At 37.7% G+C, this 24,260-nt stretch overlaps 1 protein-coding gene across 10 annotated transcripts in view; it reads left to right on the forward strand.

Moving 5' to 3' along the window:
- EYA1 (EYA transcriptional coactivator and phosphatase 1) overlaps window positions 1-24,260 on the forward strand; it is a 361,580-nt gene that overhangs the window by 184,581 nt on the left and 152,739 nt on the right. For 6 of the 10 annotated variants that reach the window (XM_047727622.1, XM_047727623.1, XM_047727635.1 and 3 more), the window contains exons 3-4: window positions 6,430-6,479; window positions 8,014-8,141. The exons of 1 other annotated variant lie outside the window; for it this stretch is intronic. In XM_047727622.1, coding sequence (XP_047583578.1) covers window positions 6,430-6,479; window positions 8,014-8,141 — 178 coding nt within the window. Of the gene's footprint in view, window positions 1-767; window positions 1,273-6,429; window positions 6,480-8,013; window positions 8,142-24,260 lie in introns of those variants that run through there. 3 more of the 10 variants (XM_047727628.1, XM_047727630.1, XM_047727629.1) reach the window with 3 other exon arrangements.

Consider the following 24,260-nt stretch of genomic DNA (forward strand, 5'->3'; position numbering starts at 1 on the left):
AAAACATGATAGTAAGTAAGCATTTTAAACTGAAGCTGTAATTTCGTCCTAATATGAATAGCTCGACTCTCTAGATAAGTGTTATGGATTATATATAGACTGTGAATTTAGTTAAAATTTTTTTAAGAGAACAAAGTGTAAAGAAAAAGTTCTAGATAAAATAAATCTTTTCCCAAAAATGACTGTAAAATATTAACACCGAAATATTATCTGGTTCATATCCCCCCCCCCCCCCAAAAAAAAATTGTTCCTGTAAAACTAGCTATTCTAGAAATCACTGCAGAAACATCATCCGGGCTTTCGTTGTTAAACTGATAATAGTTTACACGTTTGCTTGTTTTCTCTCTTTACCTACTTAATATATAAATGGCCATTCTCGCTCGCGCTCTCTCTCTCTTTTTTAAAATTTTTCCCAGACCTGCTAGTTGGTACATTCGGGGGGAAAAAAAAAAATGAAAAGAGTTGACTCCCCAAGTTTCAGGGCCTGAAAAAAGTTTGGAAAAGTATAAAAGATAACGTGTAACTACTCCCCAAAGCTCGTAATTGGTAGCTGCTGTAGCAGGAGATATGTGTTGACAGTGTCTCAGAGAACTTATTCTCACAGCTGTTTATTCAGATAGCATGGGGCGCGTTCATTTACATAATAAATTTTTTTTTAAGCAGCAAGGTTGAGTCAGACGGAGCAGGGCTCCTTTCAATTGTTGCATTTAAACCAATAAGGTTAGAACAAGAGAATAGCTGTGGTTTGCGTTGCAAAAACAAAAAAAGCCCCGAGGCTCCACGGGCAGACCTACAAGGCTGCGCAAACAAATCGAGGGATGAGATTCTGCTGTTTCTTTGTCTAGGGTTCTCAGATGCTATCTGCTGCTGCTGTTTGGTGGGGAAAGAGCGCAGGGCTCAAAGCGGTTCCTAAACAGAACGGTGGGAGCTGATGGCTCCGAGTTTGGGGCGAGGTAGAAACTCTCCAGTGCCACTTCCGACTTTAAGCCTTCCTGTTGCCGTCCACTGTGGCGGTTTGCTTTCTGGGGAACGCGTTTTCGCTCAGTCGCTCGGCAGCCCCAGCCTGCAGCAGCGGCCAGGCGGCTGTCCCCGCGGCCGGGCTTCCCCCTCCCGAGGCGCCCCGCTCCCAGCAGCGCCGGGCTCCGCTGGGAGCTCCTAAAAGCCCTCACCCGTCCTTACCCAGGAGCCAAACTGCATAAGGAATGGAGGTCTGCTAAACCAGAAAATTCGAAGGAGCCCATTAAACTGGTGGATGCAGCGGATGTAAGCGCTGTAAGTACGAGCTGACTGTTTGAAAAATTGTAGCGACTGACAACAGCTGTCCTGTGGGCAGAGCCCAAGATAACAGGAGCGCTTTTAGTATTGTTTGGATTTGTTTTAAAATAACATTATGGCACGGGCACGGTTATGACACTTTGTACGTAGTGCTTGACCAGCCACAGGGTGCCATCATAAAAGTATAGTTCTTAACCCCCAAATTAGCTGAGCGATTAGCATCATTAAGAGATAATTACAAATTAATTGTTAGCAATTACTGTTGTTGTGATCGATATAAATATAACACAGGGCTATATTCTTGTAGGGAGATTACTTCATATCTCTCCTGAATTGCACAGACCTCCAATATTGTTGTGATATTGAATAAAGCAATAAAGGCGTGTAAATAATGTGCATTGCAACACAGATAACTTTTCCTCTGCACCTTTGGTTGATAGGAGAAAATGAGGAAGGAATTAACATTTTGAAAGGACAACAGGTAACAAAAATCAATTGATACCACTTTTTAAGGAAGGAAATCCTTTGGCTTCAATAAACAATTTTTCCAAACATTATATTAAGCAGATTCATCTTCAAAAGGTGAAATAATAAACATTTGCTAAATTAATGTACTTTTCGATTACTGACACTTTATATGACTTGAATGGACCTGGAGATATAAAAACAAGATTCTTAAACTTTTGAATGACCATTTAAAGTATTTGTCATTTAAAATCAGTATATTGCTAATGACTCGTGGGCTTATATTTCTTGGGAGGAGTTTTTGAACACATTAAAGTAGCTTTTGCAGGAATTCTATAAATTCAGACCTGTCATTGAATTTAGACAAGTGTTTTTATGTTGCATTTCTTAAAATGACAAGGGGTACAAAAAGTCAGCAGTTAAGCCCAAAGTGTAGTTTTATGGGGTTTGGGTGTCTTTTGTTTTTTTTTTTTTTAAATGTGTCTTTCAGAGTAGGTTTTGTTTTAGGCTTCTGTGAGTTTTTTCACCCACCGTTTGGAGGTTTGAGGACATGTATTCATGAATAGTCATGTTTTTTTGCATTATCAAATATTTGATATTTGACTTTCTTGCTGCTTGAGTTCTAAGGCCCAGAGTGTTCAGTAAATGAGCAAACAGCCATGGGTTTTCAATCCTGAAAATTCTTCGCGGTGACAGACAGAGAAGCCTAATTGAGCCACTGTTCAGTTTTAGAGTGCCAAAAGGAAGTCAACTGCTATGTGAGTTTCATAGACATGATAAATGATTTTCTCAAAAGAAAATTTCCACTTGAATGCGAAAATTCATATTAGAATACATTGGGAAAAGCAGAAACACTTGCAGCGAGAATAAAATACCTTCCATTTAATCAGATAGCAAAAGTATTTCATTCAACATTTTGAATGAATGCTAATTTTGAAAACAAATCTTTTAAAACTATAGTGGCACCAGTGTCGTTTAAATGCTTGTTTTTGTTTTCACGAGGACTCGATTTTTGTCATTTTCTTCAAACGAGAAAGTTTGAAATACAGCATCTTGCGTTGAAATCAGTAATAGTATTGGAGCATTCATTTTAGAGAGTCTTTGATAAAGAAGGAAATAAGTGTTAGCATTTAAAAGACATCTCTTCCTAGAACTTCATTTCGATTTTAGGTTCAGGTTTTTATTATAGCATTGACACCATAGTAAGAAATACTGGTTGAGGAGAAAATTTTAGCAGGAATATATTCTAATTAAAAAGCAGATTTATGCCTAAGGCTCAGTCTTATAAAATACATTCTGATTAGAAAATTGCCATTGTCTTTCAAATTTGGGAGTCCTCAGGTTGATCTGTGGTTGGGCAAAACCAGCTTGCCTGCCAACTCTATTTATTTAGATAAGTTCAGTACTTTCACTTTGAAAATTTCTTTTTAGTTTTGGGGGGGAAAAAGTTTTAAATTATAGTCATTTTATAAAAATTGCTTCTAGCAAGCAAAAAAGCCTATGGAAAACCCATAATTTAGACAAGTACCTACATTTTATTTGCTCTGTGCTGCTGAGATTTAGAATCTCTTTCCATTTACAGTTTACTTTTCACAGAACATTATTAACTTTTTGGCTTCATACATGATCTTCTGTCAGATGCTTTTGATTTGTAATTTAGCAAAGTATAATAAACAGTGCAAAAGTCATGAATTTTGCTCGGCATCCTGAGCTCTGTGGTAGGGAAAATGTGATAAAATGTGTACCTTAAGTCTTGTTTGATGATCTCTCAAAGCAAGTTTGCCTTCTGGAAATAATTTCTGGGGTTGAAGAGCATGGTATTAACAGATTTAATGTGGCTATTCAATGGATTGGCGAAGTACTATGTGAGGTTTAACAAAATGAGAGAGACAAATTGAACATCAACAAAAGTTCCATCTGTGAAGAATTAGAAATTTAATTAGAAAAAAGGCAAACTTAAAAGACCTCATTAACTAATCAGAAGTCAAAGTTACTAGTTTAGAATTCTTGAATTTAAATTCTACTATCTTTTTTTTTTTTTTCCCTCTTTGTATTTTTGCAATTCTCAGTATGTTGCTGTGGGTATTCTATACAAAGAGTTTTAAAAAGCATTAAAATGAAGTGACTCCATTGTAATAGAAGATGACTATTTGTGATGTTATGGGAAATATTTTTGTACTCATAGGAACATTTGAATTAAAAATATCAGATTAGAAGAATACAAGAAACATTAAGTTTATGGATGTGAAGCAGAAAATGTGAGCTTACTGAGTGTCTAATGGGATTTTTCTGAAAACCATGAAATAATTTTTTTTCTCTTTTTGAATGGGAATATGCCTAGTTAATGATTTTTGAAACACCTTTTGCTTTTAGACCTTTAAAACACAGAAACTTCCAAAGATCGTGTCAAACATAAGAGAAAATCAGCACCAATCAGAAATAGGTGTTCTTTTCAGATAAGTCATTATTAAGAGTATGTTTCCTTACCAGACTGTAATCTTGTACTACACATAAAAAACTAAAAGCATGTGAAGTGTAGCATTTTGTAAACTGTAACTAATTTTGCTCACATCTGTGTCTAATTGTTGTCTGCATTCGCATTCTTGAGAGTAGATTTATTTTTCCTGGACCACGATGTGGATTCAGCTGACCAGCCTAAGTGAGGATTAGTTGTTTTAAAGTTATTTTGATTAAAGAGTCATTTTTAAATACAGTAACACACAACACATGGTTTAAATAATCCTTGAGACACAAAAGAATATATCTGAAGTATACTTAATGAAATGAAGATCATGGATATGGGTTTTCAAAAATTGTAGTGTATGAAAGTACAGTAGAGATTGAGGCCAGCGTTAAAAAAAAATGTTGTGCAAATGCATTTTTTTCAGTGAGAAAACGTGTTAGAATAATTCGTATTTTTTTTAAGCTTTATTTTGAAGTTTGACTGAAGACCTTATTTTGAAGTTCATTTTAAGTTTGACTTTGAGGTTTAATTAATGATAGGCTAAGCCACAAATATAAGTATAATCAAACTTGCAAAGTATACAATGAAACTAAAATTATATTTCCAACATTATACTATCTAGCCAATGTTAAAATAGGAATGCATTTTAACGTTTATCAGAAAGTGCGTTTTACATACTCTTTCCCATAATTGGGCCAAGAGAGTTCTTAAAACTGAGTTAGTTCTCACCTATAATTTATTCCAGGTGTATAAAAGCAGGAAAAGGGGGAAAAAAAGGAAATTTATCCTTGAGGTAGATTGTTGTAGTTTCTAAAGGAAAACATTTAATCTTGTGTGAGAACATTAAGCAAAAACTGCGGACGCCTGCTATCACAAAATGACATATCCACAGGCATTAAAATTGCATTTTCACTTAATACTCAGGCGTCTCTTAATTCTTTTTCGTCCTACACATATTCTAAAAACACAGACCTAGAAATTTCACAGAGCCTTCCACCAAGATAGTTAGACTCTAACAATGAGCTGTTCTTGCCAGAAAGGTAGAATTTCTTAATTTCATAAATCATAATTAAAAAATAACAGGACTCAATAGCAGATACTCCGTTGGATCACTTTGATGCCATTTGAGATGCTTCGGTTCTCATCTTTGTTCTGTAGCCTTAATTGATGTCAGTTCAGGTTGAATGAAAATGCACATCAAAGATTTGGAGTTCTGAGCCATTTTAAGCATTTTTTCAGAATGCTCTTTCCTGGGAGGCGTTAGCCGGAGCTTGCAAACCAGCAGCCCACCCTCACCTGAGCTTCTCACCTGCTGGTAGCTTGCGCTGCCTCTGGAGGAAGGGCAGGGACTAGCAAAGCCTGCACTTTAACTTAGTTGATTTATCAGAGACAAAAGGCACCAAAACGCTGGCTAACTGGGACATTGACTTATTAAGCCATCCATTCTCTTTGTTGGTTTGAAAGACAGAAAATTAAGCGGAAAGCTAACTGCTTTTTCTGTTTCAGCAGGCAATGGCAAATAAGCATTCACTGATTTTTTTTTTTTTTTCCTCAAACTTGCATGAGTAAATGAGCACATCGCTCCATGATGTGATTTTGGGGTCTGAAAAATTGCCTTTGCCAATTTTGGTCAGTCCAGCATCACCCGCAAGTCACCCAGAAGCCGTTTCAGTAAATGTTAAATGGCAAATAGTAAATGTAGGAGAAAACCATCATGATAAGGATAAGAAACTGTCAGGAGTCAAAAGGGTGGGCGGGAACTCTGTTTCAGCTGGTGATAGCAAAAGATGAAAGATCTTCTGAGGATGCTGGAGGATTAATTCTTGAACTGCTGTGAAACACACTCATTTTGCTAATAGCTATTCCCCCCCCCCCCCCCCCACCCCAAGCACCTTTTCCAAGCTGCCTGGGCAAGGCTGCTTTGCATGTTGATTGGGGGAGGGGTAATCCCGTTTGCAGCTGTCATAGGCCAGTGATGAATCACTATCCCGTCATTTGGCTGCCTTCCCCCCTGACAAGGGGAGGAGGAGGGTAGACCTGCAGGAGGAAACAACAGTGGAGACCTCAACTTAAAGACAATATGCCTTTCACTGCTGCAGTATCCTCCTTTTTCTCTTTTGGTTAAAAGAGAGCATTGTCGTTTTCAGCCATGTGCTCTGTATAATTAAGAGCTGACAGTGAAGCAGAGTTAACAACAGCTTCTAATTTCTTACCCCTGATCACAGGTGCAAACATCTCAAACCAGTTCAGATGTTGCTGTTTCCTCAAGTTGCAGGTAAGGATATTTGACATTTTTGGAGATTACCTTTCTGTGACCCATATCTATTTTTGTCTAGTATTTCTTCATTATTTCTATTAATAGCAACAGCCTCTGTTGGAAATTACTTAACAATTTGTGTGTGTGTGCGCTTGTAAAAAATTTTAAGTATGTAGAAAGGGAATAGGAGCCTGGGTTTGAAAATGATTATGGGCTATAGTTTCTGGTGTTAGGTAAACTGTGAATGTGTAATGTGAATTAGGAGAGAAAAGTTGGATTGTAAGCCATTTCTAGTTTGGATTTAGAAGATTTGGGCAAGTAAAAACTCACTTTAGAAGTTACATGGTTCATATTAAGCTCTTTTAAAAACTATTTACAGTAGGTTGAAGTGCAGCCTTTAAAATAACTAGCTTTTATTGATCTGGTTGCGGGGGCAGAAACAGTTTTCACTTCAGTGGAACATTAATACCACCCTTTTTTTTTTTTTTTTTTTTTTTAAGCAAAACACAGAAGTTTAAAGCGAATGGGCCTAAGATTTAAAAAAAAATTGCAGAAGGGTATCTAGGTGTGTTTTGAGTCACTTGAAATAAGCCCCCTCCTTTCTATTAATAGAATATTAAATATAAATGGCTAATCCTGCAACTGTGACCATGAGGAGTGGTTTCTATACCATAACCTTATAGAATAAGTAACTACTGAGCCTGAGAACTTTGATGGGGGAGAATTTAACTGTTTTTATAAAACGGTAAGAATGCAAAATTGCAGCATTGAAGTAGAATTGTTGTTTCCCTGAATAAGTGACAGCTGAGGTATTCCAAATGCTAATGCTTGCAGGGACTCACTGTATGTTGGCCTTATCCCTTTTCAATTGGGCACGCTGTATGTAATCCACAAAGCAAACAAGTGAGCCGACATCATAATGTTTTAATGCTGCATTTGTTTCAAGGGAAACAGAGGAACAATTAAGCAGTTTGCCAGAGTAAACACATGCATCAGGACTATCTCTTTCCCTGTCACTACACTATAAGCTTCAAGTGTTTTATTTGGTTTGGAGACCCATTAAATTACAATTGGGTGGTAAATTGTAAGAGAGTACCTAGTGCTAATTTATTAGATGGAACAGATTTCATAGAGAAATGATTTTTTTTTCCTATTATACCCGTTTACATATTTATCTTTTACAAAAATAATGCTTCTTTTTTTTTCAATAGAAAAAGAAAAGTATGACTACATTTTTTCTTCCTTTGAAAATTAAAAATAGATGCAATTGTCTCATTGTGATTTGATGAGCTGGGTAAGAAAAAAAAAAAGATTTTCAAAGTGCCATGTGAATGTTTGGTTGGATATGTAAGGTAAATGACACCTTTGAGCACCACATGTTATGAAAGCATGACTGAAGTTAAAATGTAAGATGAACTATCTGGAGTCTAAGAAAATAGATACAAAGGGACTTTTGTGTGCATGGGTTTCAGAGGTGTCAAGTCGTTAGCACATTAAATAGTAGTGTTATGAATTTGGTACATCTGTCACACGGAAGGCTTCTTGTCTTTAGGTCTATGGAAATGCAGGATCTAACCAGCCCGCATAGCCGTCTGAGTGGTAGTAGTGAACCCCCCAGTGGTCCCAAACTCGATAATTCTCATAGAAATAGTAATTCCATGACTCCCAATGGCACCGAAGGTGAGTGTCTGCCTTCTCCCTGTTTACCTTGCGCCTTGTTTCTTCGTCAGTATATGCTTTGTTATTAGGTGGTTATGATTTCAGTTGTCAAACCCATGAAGCTGCCGTTCTAGTTCCCCTTTACGTAATTTAACTTGTGAATCGGTATTCATCCTCAGGAGATGCAGAGGACTAAATTATTTTAACACAGGCTGGCTTTATTTGGCACAAGTGCATGTGTATGTATCTATACATATGATACGCATGTGTGCACAACATTTCTAACCTTTGAGTGTTTTTTAGCTCCTTGTTGATCATTCTCCAGAGCACAGTATCAATTTGCATTGTTTTTACTCTATGAGCAATGAAAATTTGGAAATATTTCCTTTATTTTACTTTCCCTCTTGTTACTAAATACAGTAAAATTTGCTTAACTGTAACATTGGACTGGATTGTTTCTAAATACCAGTAAAATTGTGTGCTTGATGTTCTTGTGGCTATGACCGTGAAAATATAAATAAGTAAAAGAAAACAAACTTGTTTACAAATATACATCCTTATTTGGGAGATACATGAAATTTATTTACTTAAAGATTGAATAGTATACATTAAACATAGTACTGTTACAATTCTCTTGTATAATGATACATATGAATATGTAAATTTTATGCAGATATCTATTTTAGTCCATACACTCCTAAGTCTAAATATGTAAGCAAGGCTATCCCTATGTATTGTTAGCTGTTATGCACATTTCTTTAGGTACTATGTGTAATTTTAGAACTTCAGCATATGGAAAGATATGTTACATATTATATTGTATTTATTTCCAATTTAGCCTATTGAAAAATTTCTTCACAGATACTTGTGTATACTCCTTACTAAGCCTCAGAGCATAAGTTTCACTAGAAGTTCAAGGAATTATCCATGTTAGACTCCTATCCATAAACAAAACCCTTAACCATCATTTTCCTATCACCACGGTGATCTTTTGTCACAGTTCTTAAAAAATAAACAAAACTAAATGCCATATAATTGTTTGCAATATTCCAATGTGTACTGGTGAGGCCTTTTGAAATTAGTAATATTATGAAATTTCAGATAATAGGAAAAATACAAAGTAAGTTGTTTGATATTCGACATCTTCATTTTTATACTGACAGTGATTATTTTTAACATGTAAATAGTCTGTTTTGACTCTTTGAGTAACTACATTCATTACCAGTGTTTATGAAAAATGGTCACTGTCATTTTCTACCAAAGTAGAAACTTTGCTGATCCAGCAAAAAAAAAAAAAAAAACCTCTGGATAAGGTGGCTTTTCATATGAAACTCTTTCCATTTTGATAGGTGATCAAAAAGAAATTGGAATGGTTTTTAGGAAAGCAGTTCTGGTATCTAAGTAGATTTTATAGAGCCAATAAAAAAAAAATCAAGGAGTCCTTATTCTTTCCTTTGGAATCTGGCTTCAGGTAGAAGCCTGGCTGCTGCCCTGTGTCGGGGGCGTGCGCAGCTCCCTAGGCTGATGGGCCCCGCGCCAGTGTTCTCACGCAGGTAGCTGCTGACAGGAGGGTCGAAGGGGGCCATGGGTGCAAACCTTCTGTAGTCATTCTCCTCGCTGAGAAGTCCAAAGAAGAAAATCATTTAAAGGAACTTAAAAATGAAGAAGACTAGTTAAATCATTTTTACACTAAGCATACATTTTGCATGGAACCATAATATATAGGAGTAGCAGTAATTACAAAATAATAATAGTTGATTTACGTATGAAGAAATGAAATGGGGATAAGGCGGTTTCATACTGTCATCATTTCCTGGCAAATCGTCTCCTACAGAATAAGGACCACATAATGTTGAAACAGACTATGTGTTGGGGACTGCCCCCTAGGAAGGCCTTGTGTGAATGATGTGTGGCTTGTTTTTTAAAGGCATGTGGAGTGGTTGGATTATTTCTAAAAGTTTACATTTAATGGCTTGTTGTCAGGTCCATATTCAAGAGTATGTATCTTATACAATTTTTGCATAACCAAAATAGTTCAAAAGAATACAATATTTTAGATAACTGTGGAATCCGCTCAGCCAGGCAATCTGGCAAATAGTTAGAAACTACTTACTTATCAAAAAAAAAAATGATCTCAGGTCTTGGGAATGAATTTTTCAGACAAATGCAGTTACTCACCTCGCTTTGTTTGTAGCCATCATTCCTGGGTGTACTTTGCAAGGGTAATGGTAGAGAGGGAAGTTAGAAGATATCAATATAAATTATCCAAAGGGTAAAGGGAAGTTTGGTCAAGACGTTGGGGATACCCAGTTTTATTTTAGTACATAGTTTGGAAATATGGATCCACATTTCCTTCATCATCCACATTACATGCCTTTTTAGATGCAAATTATATAAGAAAGTTCTGTGTTATTATTAAGTTTGTGAATCAATTCATCACGCTGCTTACATGGTCCGTAATGTGTTTATTTCACTGCTCCCAGTCGCCACTAGAGGAGTGAAGCTTAACATTAGTGAACTTAGAGTGTCTGGCAAGCCTCCCTGGGATATAGTCATTATGGATTTTCCTCGTACTTCTTTGAAAATCTTATTGATTTCGAAACCAACACGGTTCACCCATGAATTAGAATGCAAAACAAGAAATTCATTAAAATTTAGGAGCGCGTTTGAAATAGCCGTCATCTCCCCTAACTCCATAACAAGTATCTCTAGCGACCTATGCCATGATTTATATATTTTTTAAAAGATTTTATTTATTTGACAGATCACAAGTAGGCAGGGGGGCGGGCAGAGAGAAAGAGGAGAAAGCAGGCTCCCTGCTGAGCAGAGAACCCGGTGCGGGCCTCGATCGCAGGACCCTGAGATCATGACCTGAGCCAAGGGCAGAGGCTTAACCCACTGAGCCACCCAGGCTCCTGGCCATGATTTATATTTAGTTGACTCTACTTCAGCTTCGTTGAGATGAGCTGCTTTAACGAGGTCAACAAAACTTCCATTTAGTTTACACAGTTGTTGGCTTTGCCCACGTTTCTATAGGTTGTCTTCTCTCTCTCTCAGCCATTTTTTTACTTCCTGCCACCACTTGTCCCTATAATGAGGCTAAGAAACATGAAAATCTCCTGTATCAAAAACCATAACTTCATCTGAAGAACAAACAAGAAGGGAATGGAATGGAGAGGCGGAGAATATTAAGTTTCTTCTTAAGACGGCTGCCAAATTATCATAAGACTCAATGTTTGTAGGTTCAGTATTCACAGACTAGTGCCTATTTTCATGGTTCATCTAAGGGATAAAGACAGAAAGACCCTGAGCTCCAGTCTCCAATACTGTGCTTTTTTATTTCCTAGAGGAAATGTTCTTCAGTTAGAATAGTTGTTTGAATGTTTCATATTTCAAAAATTTCAGCCACTCGTGTTTTATATTCTAGTCCAACCTCTCTGTGAATCGTTATTGTAGTTAACTGTTGCTTTCACACACTTTATAAATTCTTTGAGATAGAAAGCATAGATAGGTAAAAATACAAAATAGTAGCATGCATGAATGTTTGCGTTGCAAAGAAAAAAGCACTGGTAAAAGTGATAGGTTTCCAAATGCATTAATAAATATTTTAGCTACTATTAAACACTTAAGGCTTGCTTTGGAGGAGACTAATGGGTAGTTATGAAAACAGCAATTGTGGCTTTCTTTTAACCATTTTGCCTATTTTGAGGGGAGGTAGTTAGTCTTCCAAGACAGGGAAGAATAGAAACTTCTTATTAGAGAGATTGTAAAATCATAATATTTAAGACCTACGGTTCTTGTTGGTGTTGCTTCCCTATATCCATATTAAAGCGCTGAATCTGAGAGGATTTCTAATGTGTGGATTTATGTTCAAGCCTCTGTTCGGTAGAGTCTGTGTGTTGATGTCTGTGTTGTGTAAGTGTGAGAAGTAGTTGGGAAACCTTCCTACGGAAGGACTCCGTGTTATAGCAGTGAAAGGATTTTTATTTACGTACCTGATTAAGGCCTTGTTTGAAAAGCAAATGATTCTTCCATCTTTGTTTTTTTTCTGGTTGTCTTATGTCTATGGGAGCCTAAGATGGTCAGTTCATATATGCTAGTTTGAGTGTTTGTTTTTGGTTGTCTGGGGATGAGGAGTAGGAGAGGGCAAAAAAGAGGTGTGAGCAAATGGAACTAAGAGCTCTAATTCTGTGTTTTCTCTATTGTAAATTTAGATCCAAACTCAGAAAGAAGCTTAAACTTGTCTTCCAGCAGATGAATTTGCATTTAAGTGACATAAAACCAGATGTAGTTGGAATCTTCACTACAAATAGGGTTTCAGGAATTCTGATGGTAATTCAAATAGTAATTTTGGATTGGTATATCAGATTTCCAAGATGATAAGAGATACAATCTTGAATTAGGTGGCTAAATTTTCTGCGTTTTAAAATTAATTTTGTATTGCATATTTTAAGATGATAGGTTAATTCAATTTTACAAATTTATATTATCAGAAGCTATTTTAAAGTTTTATCATTTCTACAAAGCTTAGGACACTAACAAATTATCTGGATTTGTTTTTCTCACTGTAATGTGAATTTAGTAAAATATAGTTATATCCAACTAGAGTATTTTTGAGAAAACCTTATTTACAAGAAATATATAAACTGGAGTGAATGTGTATAAAATTATGGTTTGAGGCTGCTTTTTAAAGGCTATATTTGTATATTTGTGGTCAAATATTCTGTTGTCAATAGAAACATGATAATCTAATTTTATTATTGTTTACATTCTGCACATGATTTACTTTCTGGAAGATTAGAGGACATTGTGAGTAAAAGGATTTCTAACTGACATCTTTTAAGTTTGCCTGTAGCCACATAATTGGTCTCTTATAAATTGTTCTTAAGCAAAGGCCATGAAAGGATAAAGGAAATATTTTTTGGATTCGATATTTGCCTATATATTGTGTATAAGAAGAGTTTCCACATGCCTGTTACTAATTAATAATAATGGCTACTGTTTATAAATAACTTACTGTTAGTCATAATGCTGACCATTCTCCATGATTTATTTCATTAATCGTCAGAAAATTCCTGATCTACCAGCATAATGGTTAAGAGGCTGGATCTGAATCCCAGCTCCTCGATTTACTAGCTGTGTTAGCTTCCATTAGAGTCAGTCTCCTCATCTGTAAAATGGGGATAATAGCAGAACTTATCCCAGGCTGGCTGTGAGGAGGATAAGTAAAACCAGGAGCACACTTGGAATTTACTGAGTGCTCTGTATATATTAACTCCCATACCATGTCTAGAAAATAGGCAGTTCAACAGTACTATTGCTGTTTTTTTACACATGAAAATTGAGTCTTAGAAACTTAAATGCCAAGTTTAAAGGCACAGACTTTGTAATTGGCACCACTGATATCTGATTTAGTATTTGAATCAAGTTCTGAGTACAGACCCTGGGTTTTAAAATCACCATATTTTGGGGCGCCTGGGTGGCTCAGTGGGTTAGGCCGCTGCCTTCGGCTCAGGTCATGATCTCAGGGTCCTGGGATCGAGTCCCACATCGGGCTCTCTGCTCAGCAAGAAGCCTGCTTCCCTCTCTCTCTCTCTCTCTGCCTTCCTCTCCGTCTACTTGTGATCTCTCTCTGTCAAATAAATAAAAAAATCTTTAAAAAAAAAATCGTTGTTAAAATCACCATATTTGGGGCACCTGGGTGGCTCAGTCAGTTAAGCGTCTGCCTTTAGCTTGGGTTATGATCCCAGGGTCCTGGGTTTGAGCCCCATGTCAGGCTTCCCACTCGGTGGGGGGGTCTGCTTCTCCTTCTGTCCCTTTCCTCCCACTTGTGTTCTGTCTCTCTCAAATAAAATCTTTAAAAAAATAAATCACGTATTCATCTTTGGAGAGAAATGTGATTCCCATCACCTAACCAATATCTTTTCTGATACTTTATACTAAACACTGGTGCCTTCACTGCCACATGGATGCCTTCGTAACTGGAGAAGACCATTCCCTAGCAAACACCAGAGCTGTAAAAGGACCTACTGGCAGAGGTTTTGATGATGAAATGCTTCATTATGAGGACACGTCCCAGGGCAGTTATACTCTGGTCTTTAAATTCTCACGTGCATGAGAGTATGAGATTTCTTCCTGGTGTCACCCGTGCATAAATATTGTATCAATAGGTTGAGTTTTAAGGGATGTCTCTTACTAGTTTTCAAAGCCTTAGACTTAATTATAATTCCATCAGCAATCTCTCTCTGTTAGACTTCTCTGGGATCAACACAGAGATGGGAAGTCCTCTCTGCTTTTCATTATAATAGTCATTATTATATGCACATTTGGATTGGAGCAGTGTTACTGTGAAATTTAAAAAAGCAGTTCTAGTTTGGCTACTGCTCAGGGTCACAATTTTCTATGTCAGAAAGTTTGGGTGGGTGGGTGATAAATTTGGTCACATTTCCCTTGACTTAGAGAACCAAGTTGTATAGCCCAAGTAGAACTCAGAGAAGCAGCTTCAGTAGCATTTTTTGGGGGCCCCATAGAAACAGCAGTTCCCAAAGCCAGGGTTTGGGAGCATGCGTGCTGTTGTCTAGGAGCGGCAAGTTGCTGTGCAGACAGTGTGGGTGGAGGGAAACGAACGGGAGGTGTAGGAAGTGAATTCCGAGGATAAAGGGGTGGTGGGTATGCGTAGGGCCTTGCAGGTGGGCAGATATACTAGAATTTATTATAAATAGCTTTCGTAGTAAGAATAGGAACGCCAGTGCTTATTGCCTGAAACTAGGCTCACAGTGTCTGGAGAGCCAGAGCCAGGCTTCTAGATAAACTCATGGCTCTCTGGAAACCATCTACACCTAACTCCCAATGCCTATTAGTTCAGAGAATCCCATTTCTCTGACCTCCCTTCCCTGGCTGGGCCAGAAGTTTGGTATGATCAGAAATCTCTATCTCCTTTAGAACGTCCTGTCTTCTGGGAAGCATTTCTGGTTCCCTCCAGGGAGTTGTGTGAAACTTTAGTGAGTGCTAGTATTTGGCTAATTCTTAATCCTTCACTCATCGGTTCTTTGCCTTAAGTAATTCCTAATTTGTTACGATGGCCAAGGACACCCAGGAGTGAGCTGTATAGAGATAAAGAGGTGTGTCTCTGTGTGTCCACTTTGCTGACTTGGAGTAAAGTCCAAGAGTGACTCATTTTCCATTTTTGGCTCCAAATATACAATACAATAGGAAAAATACATAACTACAAATTTTCCATTCTTTGGGTAGGCAAAGTTATCTGACACATTGCTGTCTTCAGCGACTGCTAAATAATCAAGGATTTGTGCTGAGGACTTCTGTTAAGTTTTAGGACCCCTTTTACAAGTGAAATCTTGTTATGTTTATAGTAATTTGTTGGTTTGGCTGGCTTTTTAAGTTTCACTTCATGCCTACAATATCTCATTATACCAAAAAAAGGTAGATGAACTCTACTAAACACATCCCAAGGTGCTATGTTTCTGTACACTCTTTAAGGTAAATTGGAAACTTTTCTTTTAGATACAATGAATCAAAATCTAAAATGCTTACCTATTTTATCATTGCCTCTGTTACTGTTCAGGGCAATTGTGAGTGGAAAGAATACTCATTAACAAGCTAAGGACTGAAATGATCGACTAAGTTCTTACTGTTTATGGAGCACATCGTTCTACACTCTGCATACCATATTTTATTTGCATTTTATGTACCTCATTTTAAAAGAGATTACACAGCATAGTAACTTCTGGAGAAGAGATTCTCATGTGAGAATGATTTCAAAACCTACCTTCTTTACACTCTAAACGTGGATAACCCCATAGCCAAATAACTTGGTTCTTACTGACATAATTTATCTGCCTTAAGAAATTTTTATGTTACCCTGTCTAAGCATATGCTTCAGTGAAGGAAGGGCAACATCTGTTTGTATGTGTTTTGCATAGTAGAGTCTCTAGGTTCCCTAAAGGCAAGGATAGACCTGTTCACTGCTGTGTCCTCAGCGTCTAGCGGAAGTCCTGGCAGTGATTAAGCAGTCAACAAATATTTGTTGAATGAATGCCCCAGATGATGAAGCAAATAATGCAGGCAAGTGATTACAAGAGAAGAGAACCATTCATTTTATTTAAAGGCACGAACAGATCCAGTGAGTATCTAAAGCCTGTTATTAAAATTTTGAAAAGGATGACTTCACAGACCAATTTCTATTATCGTTATATAGGTCATCCTCCCAGACATCCACAGTCAACGTGGCTGCTGAGTTTGAACTTGATCTACATAACTGACTTGCCTCTGACCTGTACTACTTAATTCACTTACTCATGGAAACTACTCCTATTGGACGTCATAGTATTTAGGAATAATGAAGCAACTTCCTTCCCCACAGGCCAAGAAATGACTGAATTATATAAAGATCAGGTGGTTAGTACACTTAGGGTTAGTATCCTTACAAGGTGGTAAGGAGTCATGATTGGAGGTGAACATTCTAAAAGATGAAAAATTTCAAGAATAAGGATATGGACATACTATAGTGAGAAAATCTGCATGTATGTATCTATAAAAATAGAATATGTATCACACTGTATATTCAGCATTGCATTGTTCATTCATTCAAGGAATACGTGGTGATTTGTGTCTAGAAATTTACCGGATATCAAATTGCCAAGGAGAAGTTTATGGTCTACTGTGATTTGCAGACCTATAATCAGATGACCACTATACTTTATAACAAGGGCTATATTATGCGGAGAAGTGGGGACCTAATTATGACTGGGGTGATCGAGGATGGTTTCTGCACACAGGTAATACTTAAATTGGATCTTGAAAAAGAAGTGGAAAAACACTGGGTGTCAAGCCAGAAAGGAAGAAAGAACATGAATTGCAGAGCTGTGGCAAAGATAACCCTAATCTCGGGGGTATTGTGTGTGTGTGTGTGTGTGTGTGTGTGTGTGTGTGTGTGTGTGTGTGAGATGTTTGGAGAGGGACATGTGCAGAATCAAAAACAACAGGGCTAAGAGAGTGGCCCAAAGCAGATGAGGAAAGGCCTTATGTACGAGGTTCAGGGGTTTGGATTCAATCCCATGGGAGCTGAACAACCTAGAGGCTCACAACCAGGAGAGTGAGATGGTAGAGTCTGTGTTTCAAAAATTGACTCCAGTGGTCCTCTGCAGCTGTATTCAAGGGATGGTGGGTGGTGAGAAAAGATTCCAGGTGAAAAGCTATGAGGACAATTTTGTCTGAAATCATGTACTGTACAGAATCATGTACTGTACAGAATCATGTCTGAAATCATGTACTGTAGACGTTATTTCAGTACAAATTTACATCTGATGTTTGCCTTAAAGTGGAGAAGGCATAATATTAAAAATATAGAAAGGCAGTATTGCATGATGGGGAGAATGTGGATTTTGCAGTCAGACTAATCCTGGCTAAAAAAAAAATTGCAGGTTAGCTATTTACTAACAATGTAACATGTGGGTTTTGAGAGGGGCTCTGCCATACACCAGTTAGCTAGTGTGGTGCTGAATGATTACTTAACTCCTCTGCCTCTGCTTCCTGGTCTGTAAAATGAAGATAAAAATAGCACCTATCTGTAGGGTTGCAAAGATGGTTACATGAATTGGTATAAAGCACTTTGAAAACAATGTGACTCCTAGGAAGTGATTAATAGTCATTGGTTATTATTATTATTACCAGGATCATCATCCTCTATGATCTCTGAACCTTGTTATTTCTCCATTATGAAATGGAGGTTGCAGTGTTATCGTCGTATTATGGCAGTGTCTATTTAAGATCCTGAGCATTGTGGGTGCCTGGGTGATGCGGTGAGTGGAGCGTCTGACTGTTGGTTTCAGCTCAGGTCATGATCTGGGATAGAGCCCTGCATTGAGCTCAGTGCTCCGCAGGGAGTCTGGCTGAAGATTCTCTCTTCTCCCTCCCTGTCCTCCTCCTGTTCTTTTTCTCTCTCAAATAAGTCTTAAAAGAAAAAAATAAAAAGTAAAATAAAATACTAAGCATACTTCCTAGCATCTACTACACACTCAAAAAACAGAAGCTGTTATTAAGTAGTTAGAAATATTATATTTTAAAAATCTGCTGGGACTGGCTACTGTGTCTCCATGGAAGGGGGGATATTTTCTCTTCCTCTGAGATCCTTCACACTGTCTAACAGCTGTTACAGGTACCCTGAGTACCTGGGCTGCTCAGCAAGTACTTGCTCAGTTAATACATAATAAGGGTAGGGTACTGGGTACTCCTGCAAATTGGTGAAGAATGGGAAAACATGGGGGGAAAGCATGATCTGAGATGTAAATTTGGTAGGTTGATTATGTTTTAGGCAAGTAAACCATTTTTCCAGATTGATATGATTGAGGTTCTGAGTCCGAGCCAGCTCATCTGCTTCCAATCTTCATACACTAGTTTATTTTACCATCCACTAATTTGCAACATACACTGATACAGTTTTATTCAGTGCCCTGGTATTCTGGGACTTTTCCTATGGCTGTTCGGTTTGCTGATTGTTCAGATTCCATCAGAGCAATGATTAAGGATGTTAAAGCCCTAGTTAGAAAATGTTGAGTTTTCACTTTTTAAAGTTTTCATGGAAGATGGCAATCAAAAAAAAAAAAAATTTGACACTAGCTTTGTGACCTTAGGCTAGTGTTTAGATACCTTTAAGCTTCAGTTTCCTCATCTTTTAAAATGTGACTGTTGTAATAAATATTTCATAAATTCACCATGAGGAACCAAAGAACTACTGCTTATAAAATACTTAACACAATGCTCAACATTATAGTAGGTGCTCAATAAACATAAACTTCTATTTAAATTATTCCTTTTCCGTTCTAAAATTCTAGTTAAATATCGCCTATGTCATAAAATGAGAATATTACTACCTTAATTTTTAATATTAGAGCAACCTTTTCATGCTATTGGGTCATGCTTCCATTATTATAACAAACTAGTTATATCAAAATAGTTAGATCCCACTTTGAAATCAAAACTAGGTATCTGTTAAAAGTCATTACATGACACATTTAAAGTTTGTATATTGAGTTATGTATACATCTTAATTAACAGAAAGAAGAATCAGAAACATACATGAACTCTAGTTGATTATGTAAATGGTGAAGTATTGAGGGACTATATATGTTTATGCAACTTATTTTGAAATGCGTAAAAATAAGTTGGTTTTGTAAGAAGTAGTTAGGGAAAAGTAAATATGGTAATGTTAATTATGAGATTTAGGTGGTTGGTTTATGGCTATTCACAATATACTTTTTTTTTTTTAAGATTTTTCTTATTTATTTGATAGAGTGAGGTGAGCGAGAGAACAAGAGCAGGGGGATAGGGAGAAGCAGACTTCCTGCCCAGCAGGGAGGAGGAGGACATGGGGCTGGATTTTGGGATCCTGGGACAGATGCTTAGCTGACTAAGCACCCAGGTACCCCTTAACTTTTCTATATGTATGAAAATGTTATAATAAAATATTGCTGAAAAAAGTGAACCTACAATACTTAACATATCTTAGGAGGAAAACATTAACAAAAAAACAATATTTATTGTTTTGTTTGTTTTGTCTTATTTTTGTACAAAGAACTATTCCAGAATCTAGCAGTAATACAAAAAAGTATATGACACGACTGCTGCCTTAAGGAAGTCACAGTCTGGTTGGGGGAGGCAAGACTTTTTGAAAATTGAGACCAAATTCAAAGCTCCCACTTAATGTCAGTTGAGTTATGAAGGTGGAATTTTCCATGTGTGGCTGAGAGATCCCTGGGAGCTGTAGAGCTAGTATTGAGTTCTGCAAATGCTTTTGTGTAAAAAGCTTTGTCTGTAGGATGAGGAAATTAACAGGCCACATGTATGTTTAACTCTTTTTCACAGGGGGACATTCTGTTATCTTCATTAAAATACACGTTCTCATGTCTGAAAATTCACAGTAGGTTTTTTGTCATTATGTGATTTCTCTATCAGCAGATTAAAAGTAGTCTGTTATTCGTGTACCGAAATATTTCGGTGTTAGAAAGAGGGCTTCATTCTCAAGAAGGTTAGAAGCCACTGTTCCAAACAAAAGTGCTCTCAGAGTTTGGAAAAGAGCTCTTCAGCTTGCTGAGGTCTGGCCAGGCTTCAAGAAGAAGATGGAATCTGAGCTGAGTGTTGGGAAATGGGTAGAATTTGAATAGGTGAGAAGAGATGGAATGCATTGGAAATGAGGGACCAATCTGAACAAAGGTAGGATAGTTTGGGAGACTGTGAGGAGACTAGTTTAGCTAAAGAAGGAATTGATAGTAGATAAGAGTGGAAGGACCAGCTGGAGCCAAACTGTGGAGGACTCTGAATATTAGGCTGAGGAATTTGGACTTCATCCTGGAGCCAGTAGAGAAGCCATGCAATACTTTGAGCAAGGGCTTGATAGGGTGAAAGTGTTTTAGGTATTAATCTGCAGCAATTTCAAGGAAAGCCTGGAATGGGGGAGAGGTGAACAGTCCTACAGAGGCTCATGTCCTCTGCCCAGATTTTATGGGTCAGGGATCTGAGCTCGAGTGGCAAAGAGGAGAGTCTCAGAAAAGGAAAGTGAAGTCTCAAGAGACCTTTCAAAGGAGCCATCATCATTTACCATGCGGCATTTCTTTTACTAAAAAGGGTCAACTCTGCAGAAGCCATTGCACGGTGCTGCTCCAGTAGACTACACGTGCTACACTTCTTTGAATAACAGGTTCTGAAATTGACTGACCGTTCTTACGGGCCCTGTATACACTCTGGTTCTATCTGTAGTCTCTACATGTTGCTTGGTTTTTCATAGGGTTGTATAAGGTGTGTCATTTTGAAAAACTGATATGTTTCTACCCTCTTTGAGGCAAAAGAGCATGGGTGGCTCGAACTATAAAATTTTGGAGGGATAATAATCCTACGCCAGGGCCAACAAGCACTTATTAAGGAATGCCTCGTTTTCTAATGGGAACTACCAAAGCAACACACTTGCTTCATGGACATACACATTTTTAGATACAAAATGGTTAAGTGGCTGCTTACAATATTTATTAATTAATACTATGTCTTAAAAAGTATCACATAAAATGTATAAATTTAGGAATATTGCTGTTTTCCACTTTCTTATTTCATGTATCATTTTATTCATTCTTCATTTTATTCATTCTCTTCCGTAGGCGTTTGGTATCCCCTTGATGCCACTTCCATCATTTGACACAATTTTCAAAAAACCTACATTTGCACTTCTGCCTCAGGGTTTGAGAATGGAGTACTCATTAAATCCATGAGTGATATTGTCATTGAATCCAAACAGTAACATAATATTATGGTGGTTATGTTTTTATTTTGTCCCACAAGTTTATATTTGTTATCTAAACAACATAGTCTTGTGCAGCGTAGCTTTTAAAAGTTCTTTTTAAGGTCTGTATATTAGCAGTAGCTAATATTGCCTTTGAATGGTTATGCCCCATGCATTATTATTATATTTTTTAAAGATTTTATTATTTATTTGACAGAGATAGAGAGCACAAGTAGGCAGAGCAGCAGGCAGAGGGAAAAGGAGAAGCAGGCTCCCCGCTGAGCCAGGAGCCTGATCCGGGACTTGATCCCAGGACCCTGGGATTGTGACCTGAGCTGAAGGCAGCCGCCTAACCAACTGAGCCACCCCAGCGCCCTTCCCATGCATTATCATTAAAGCCATGTAATTTACCTCACTTTTGAAGGATCCAGGCCCGTTCCTCTTTCAACAAATAAATATTCCAATGGTAGACACTATTTTACGTTAATGTGTCTTCTCCATTATTTTATTCAACATAATGTAACAATGTGTCTTAGGAGAGAGGCTTTACAAGAACCTGCACATAAATTGCTGATGATAATTTGGGAGGAATAAAATGTCATCTTACTTTTGAGCATATATAGTATTATTGTTAATTGCTCTGTGCAATGTGCCTAGCAGTATAAAGTCAGATGTAAGTCAGTTGTACATTTTACCTTTACTTATTCTCTCAATGAATATTGAGTTTCAACTATGTGTCAGGTGTTTTGCTAAGTTCCGTAGGGATATAAAATGAAGTAGTTCCTACCGTAAAGAAATTTATAATGTATTAAAATGGATAAGACTGAAATGTAAAATGAGGTAGAATAGGATGTATTTTCTAAAGGAGGTACAAACTCAGATTTAGTACCTCAAGAAAAGGAAAATCAGTCCCGAGTAGTAGATTAAGCAAGACTTAGCAAAGCAGTTGCAACTTTGAACCTTGAAGAAACTGTGGGATTTAGTCAGATGGAAATTTTGTTAAAGAGAAAGGTACTAGCAAAACCATGGGTTTGGGGTTGTATTAAGCATCTCAGTAGGCCAGTTTGGTTTAAATATTGAATATATACAGTCATGTTTCATGATCTGCAAAATGGGATAATAGTTTCACAAAGAAAAGTTAGGACAATTAGATGTGACCATGTATTTTGTAGTACTTTTGTGTTCTTGTAAGTTACTAGTTATTACACAAATAGGAAGTAAAGCAAAAAAGCAAAAAACCATCTTGGTGTTACAGTGTATAAGGGGGCTTTAAACATGGTCAAGGGATTGTAACTTGATAGCTTAATTCAGGAGAACATGGAGAGCTGAAAACCTCAGAGCAACGAGTGACTCACTCAAATCTAAGCTATGGAGAGAGATCGGCATCTGCTTAAAGTAGAACGGCCAATTGCCAACTTTTACAAGAGAAGAGATATAATGTAATTGGGATAGTGGCTGTGAAGTTAGAAAAAAGATGGTTGGGAAAGATTATAGTGGTAGAAATTGTAGACCTGGGAGTAGGGTGTGAGGAGAGGGGATCTGGGAGAACATTGGGGCGAAAAGGAAACTTTCCGTCTAAGTGACAATGACCATTACAGAGGAATAAAATGAAGATTTTATGTTTGAGTAAGTTGAGTTCCACACCGATCCAGGCAAGAGCCTTGTGTAAGTGGGATGTGGGGATTGATTCCTGTGAAAAGATGCGCTGATTGATAGAAATTTGGGAGTCCTCACGTAAAGATGATTTTTTTTTTAAGATTTTATTTATTTATTTATTTTTTTTTTAGATTTTTTTTTTTTATTTAGTTATTTGACAGAGAGAAATCACAAGTAGGCAGAGAGGCAGGCAGAGAGAGAGGAGGAAGCAGGCTCCCTGCTGAGCAGAAAGCCCGATGCGGGGCTCGAACCCAGGACCTGGGATCATGACCTGAGCCGAGGCAGCGGCTTAACCCACTGAGCCACCCAGGCGCCCCAAGATTTTATTTATTTGACAGAGATCACAAGCAGGCAGAGAGGCAGGCGGGGGGGGGGGGGCAGGCTCCCCGCGGAGCAGGGAGCCCTATGCGGAGCTCGATCCCACAACCCGAGCGAATGCAGAGGCTTTAAACAACTGAGCCACCCAGGTGCCCCTAAAGATGATTTTTTAAACCTCTGGCAAGGAAGGACTAGAGAAACATTCAGACAGGTAAGAATAGCATAGAATTAAAAAACCACAGAATAAGCAGAGGGAAGAAAACTCCAGGGAAGGAGATAGATCTAAGCGGGTGGGGGGAAATGTCGCCGTGTTGTATTGGTCAATGATAAGAGAATCAGAGGAAGGCCCATTCTGTAAAGAATTAAGGAAAACCAGAACTGGGAAAAGTATGATGTGGTCAATTAGGAAAGTCCTTTTTAGTAAAATAGCAGCTATAAAGGGATGATGGAAAAGACTAAAGAAAGATGTTCTAGATTTCAAGGCAATTTTTAGGAAACTCGGTGATGAAAGAAGGGCGAAAAGTATCATGGTTGAAGGAAGACTTAAAATTTAGGGAACCTGTTCTTTAAATTAGCGTATACATGACACAAAATGTTACAGTGGTTTCAGGTGTACAACATAGTGATTTGACAAGTCTCCATGTTACGCTATGCTCACCACACTGTGTTGCTACCATCTGTCACCATAGAGCATGATTACAGTACCATTGACTGTATTCCCTGTGCTGGGCTTTTTATTGATTTGACTCATTTATTTCACAACGGGAAGCATTTATTACCTAATCACCTTCATTCGTTTTGCACCTGCCCCTGCCTCCCTCCCCTCTGGCAGCCTAGTTTGTTCTCTGCATTTACAGCTCTGTTTCAGCTTTTTGTTTGTT

Source organism: Lutra lutra, chromosome 4 (genome assembly GCF_902655055.1).
Source record: "Lutra lutra chromosome 4, mLutLut1.2, whole genome shotgun sequence".
NCBI classification, from domain to species: Eukaryota; Metazoa; Chordata; class Mammalia; order Carnivora; family Mustelidae; genus Lutra; species Lutra lutra.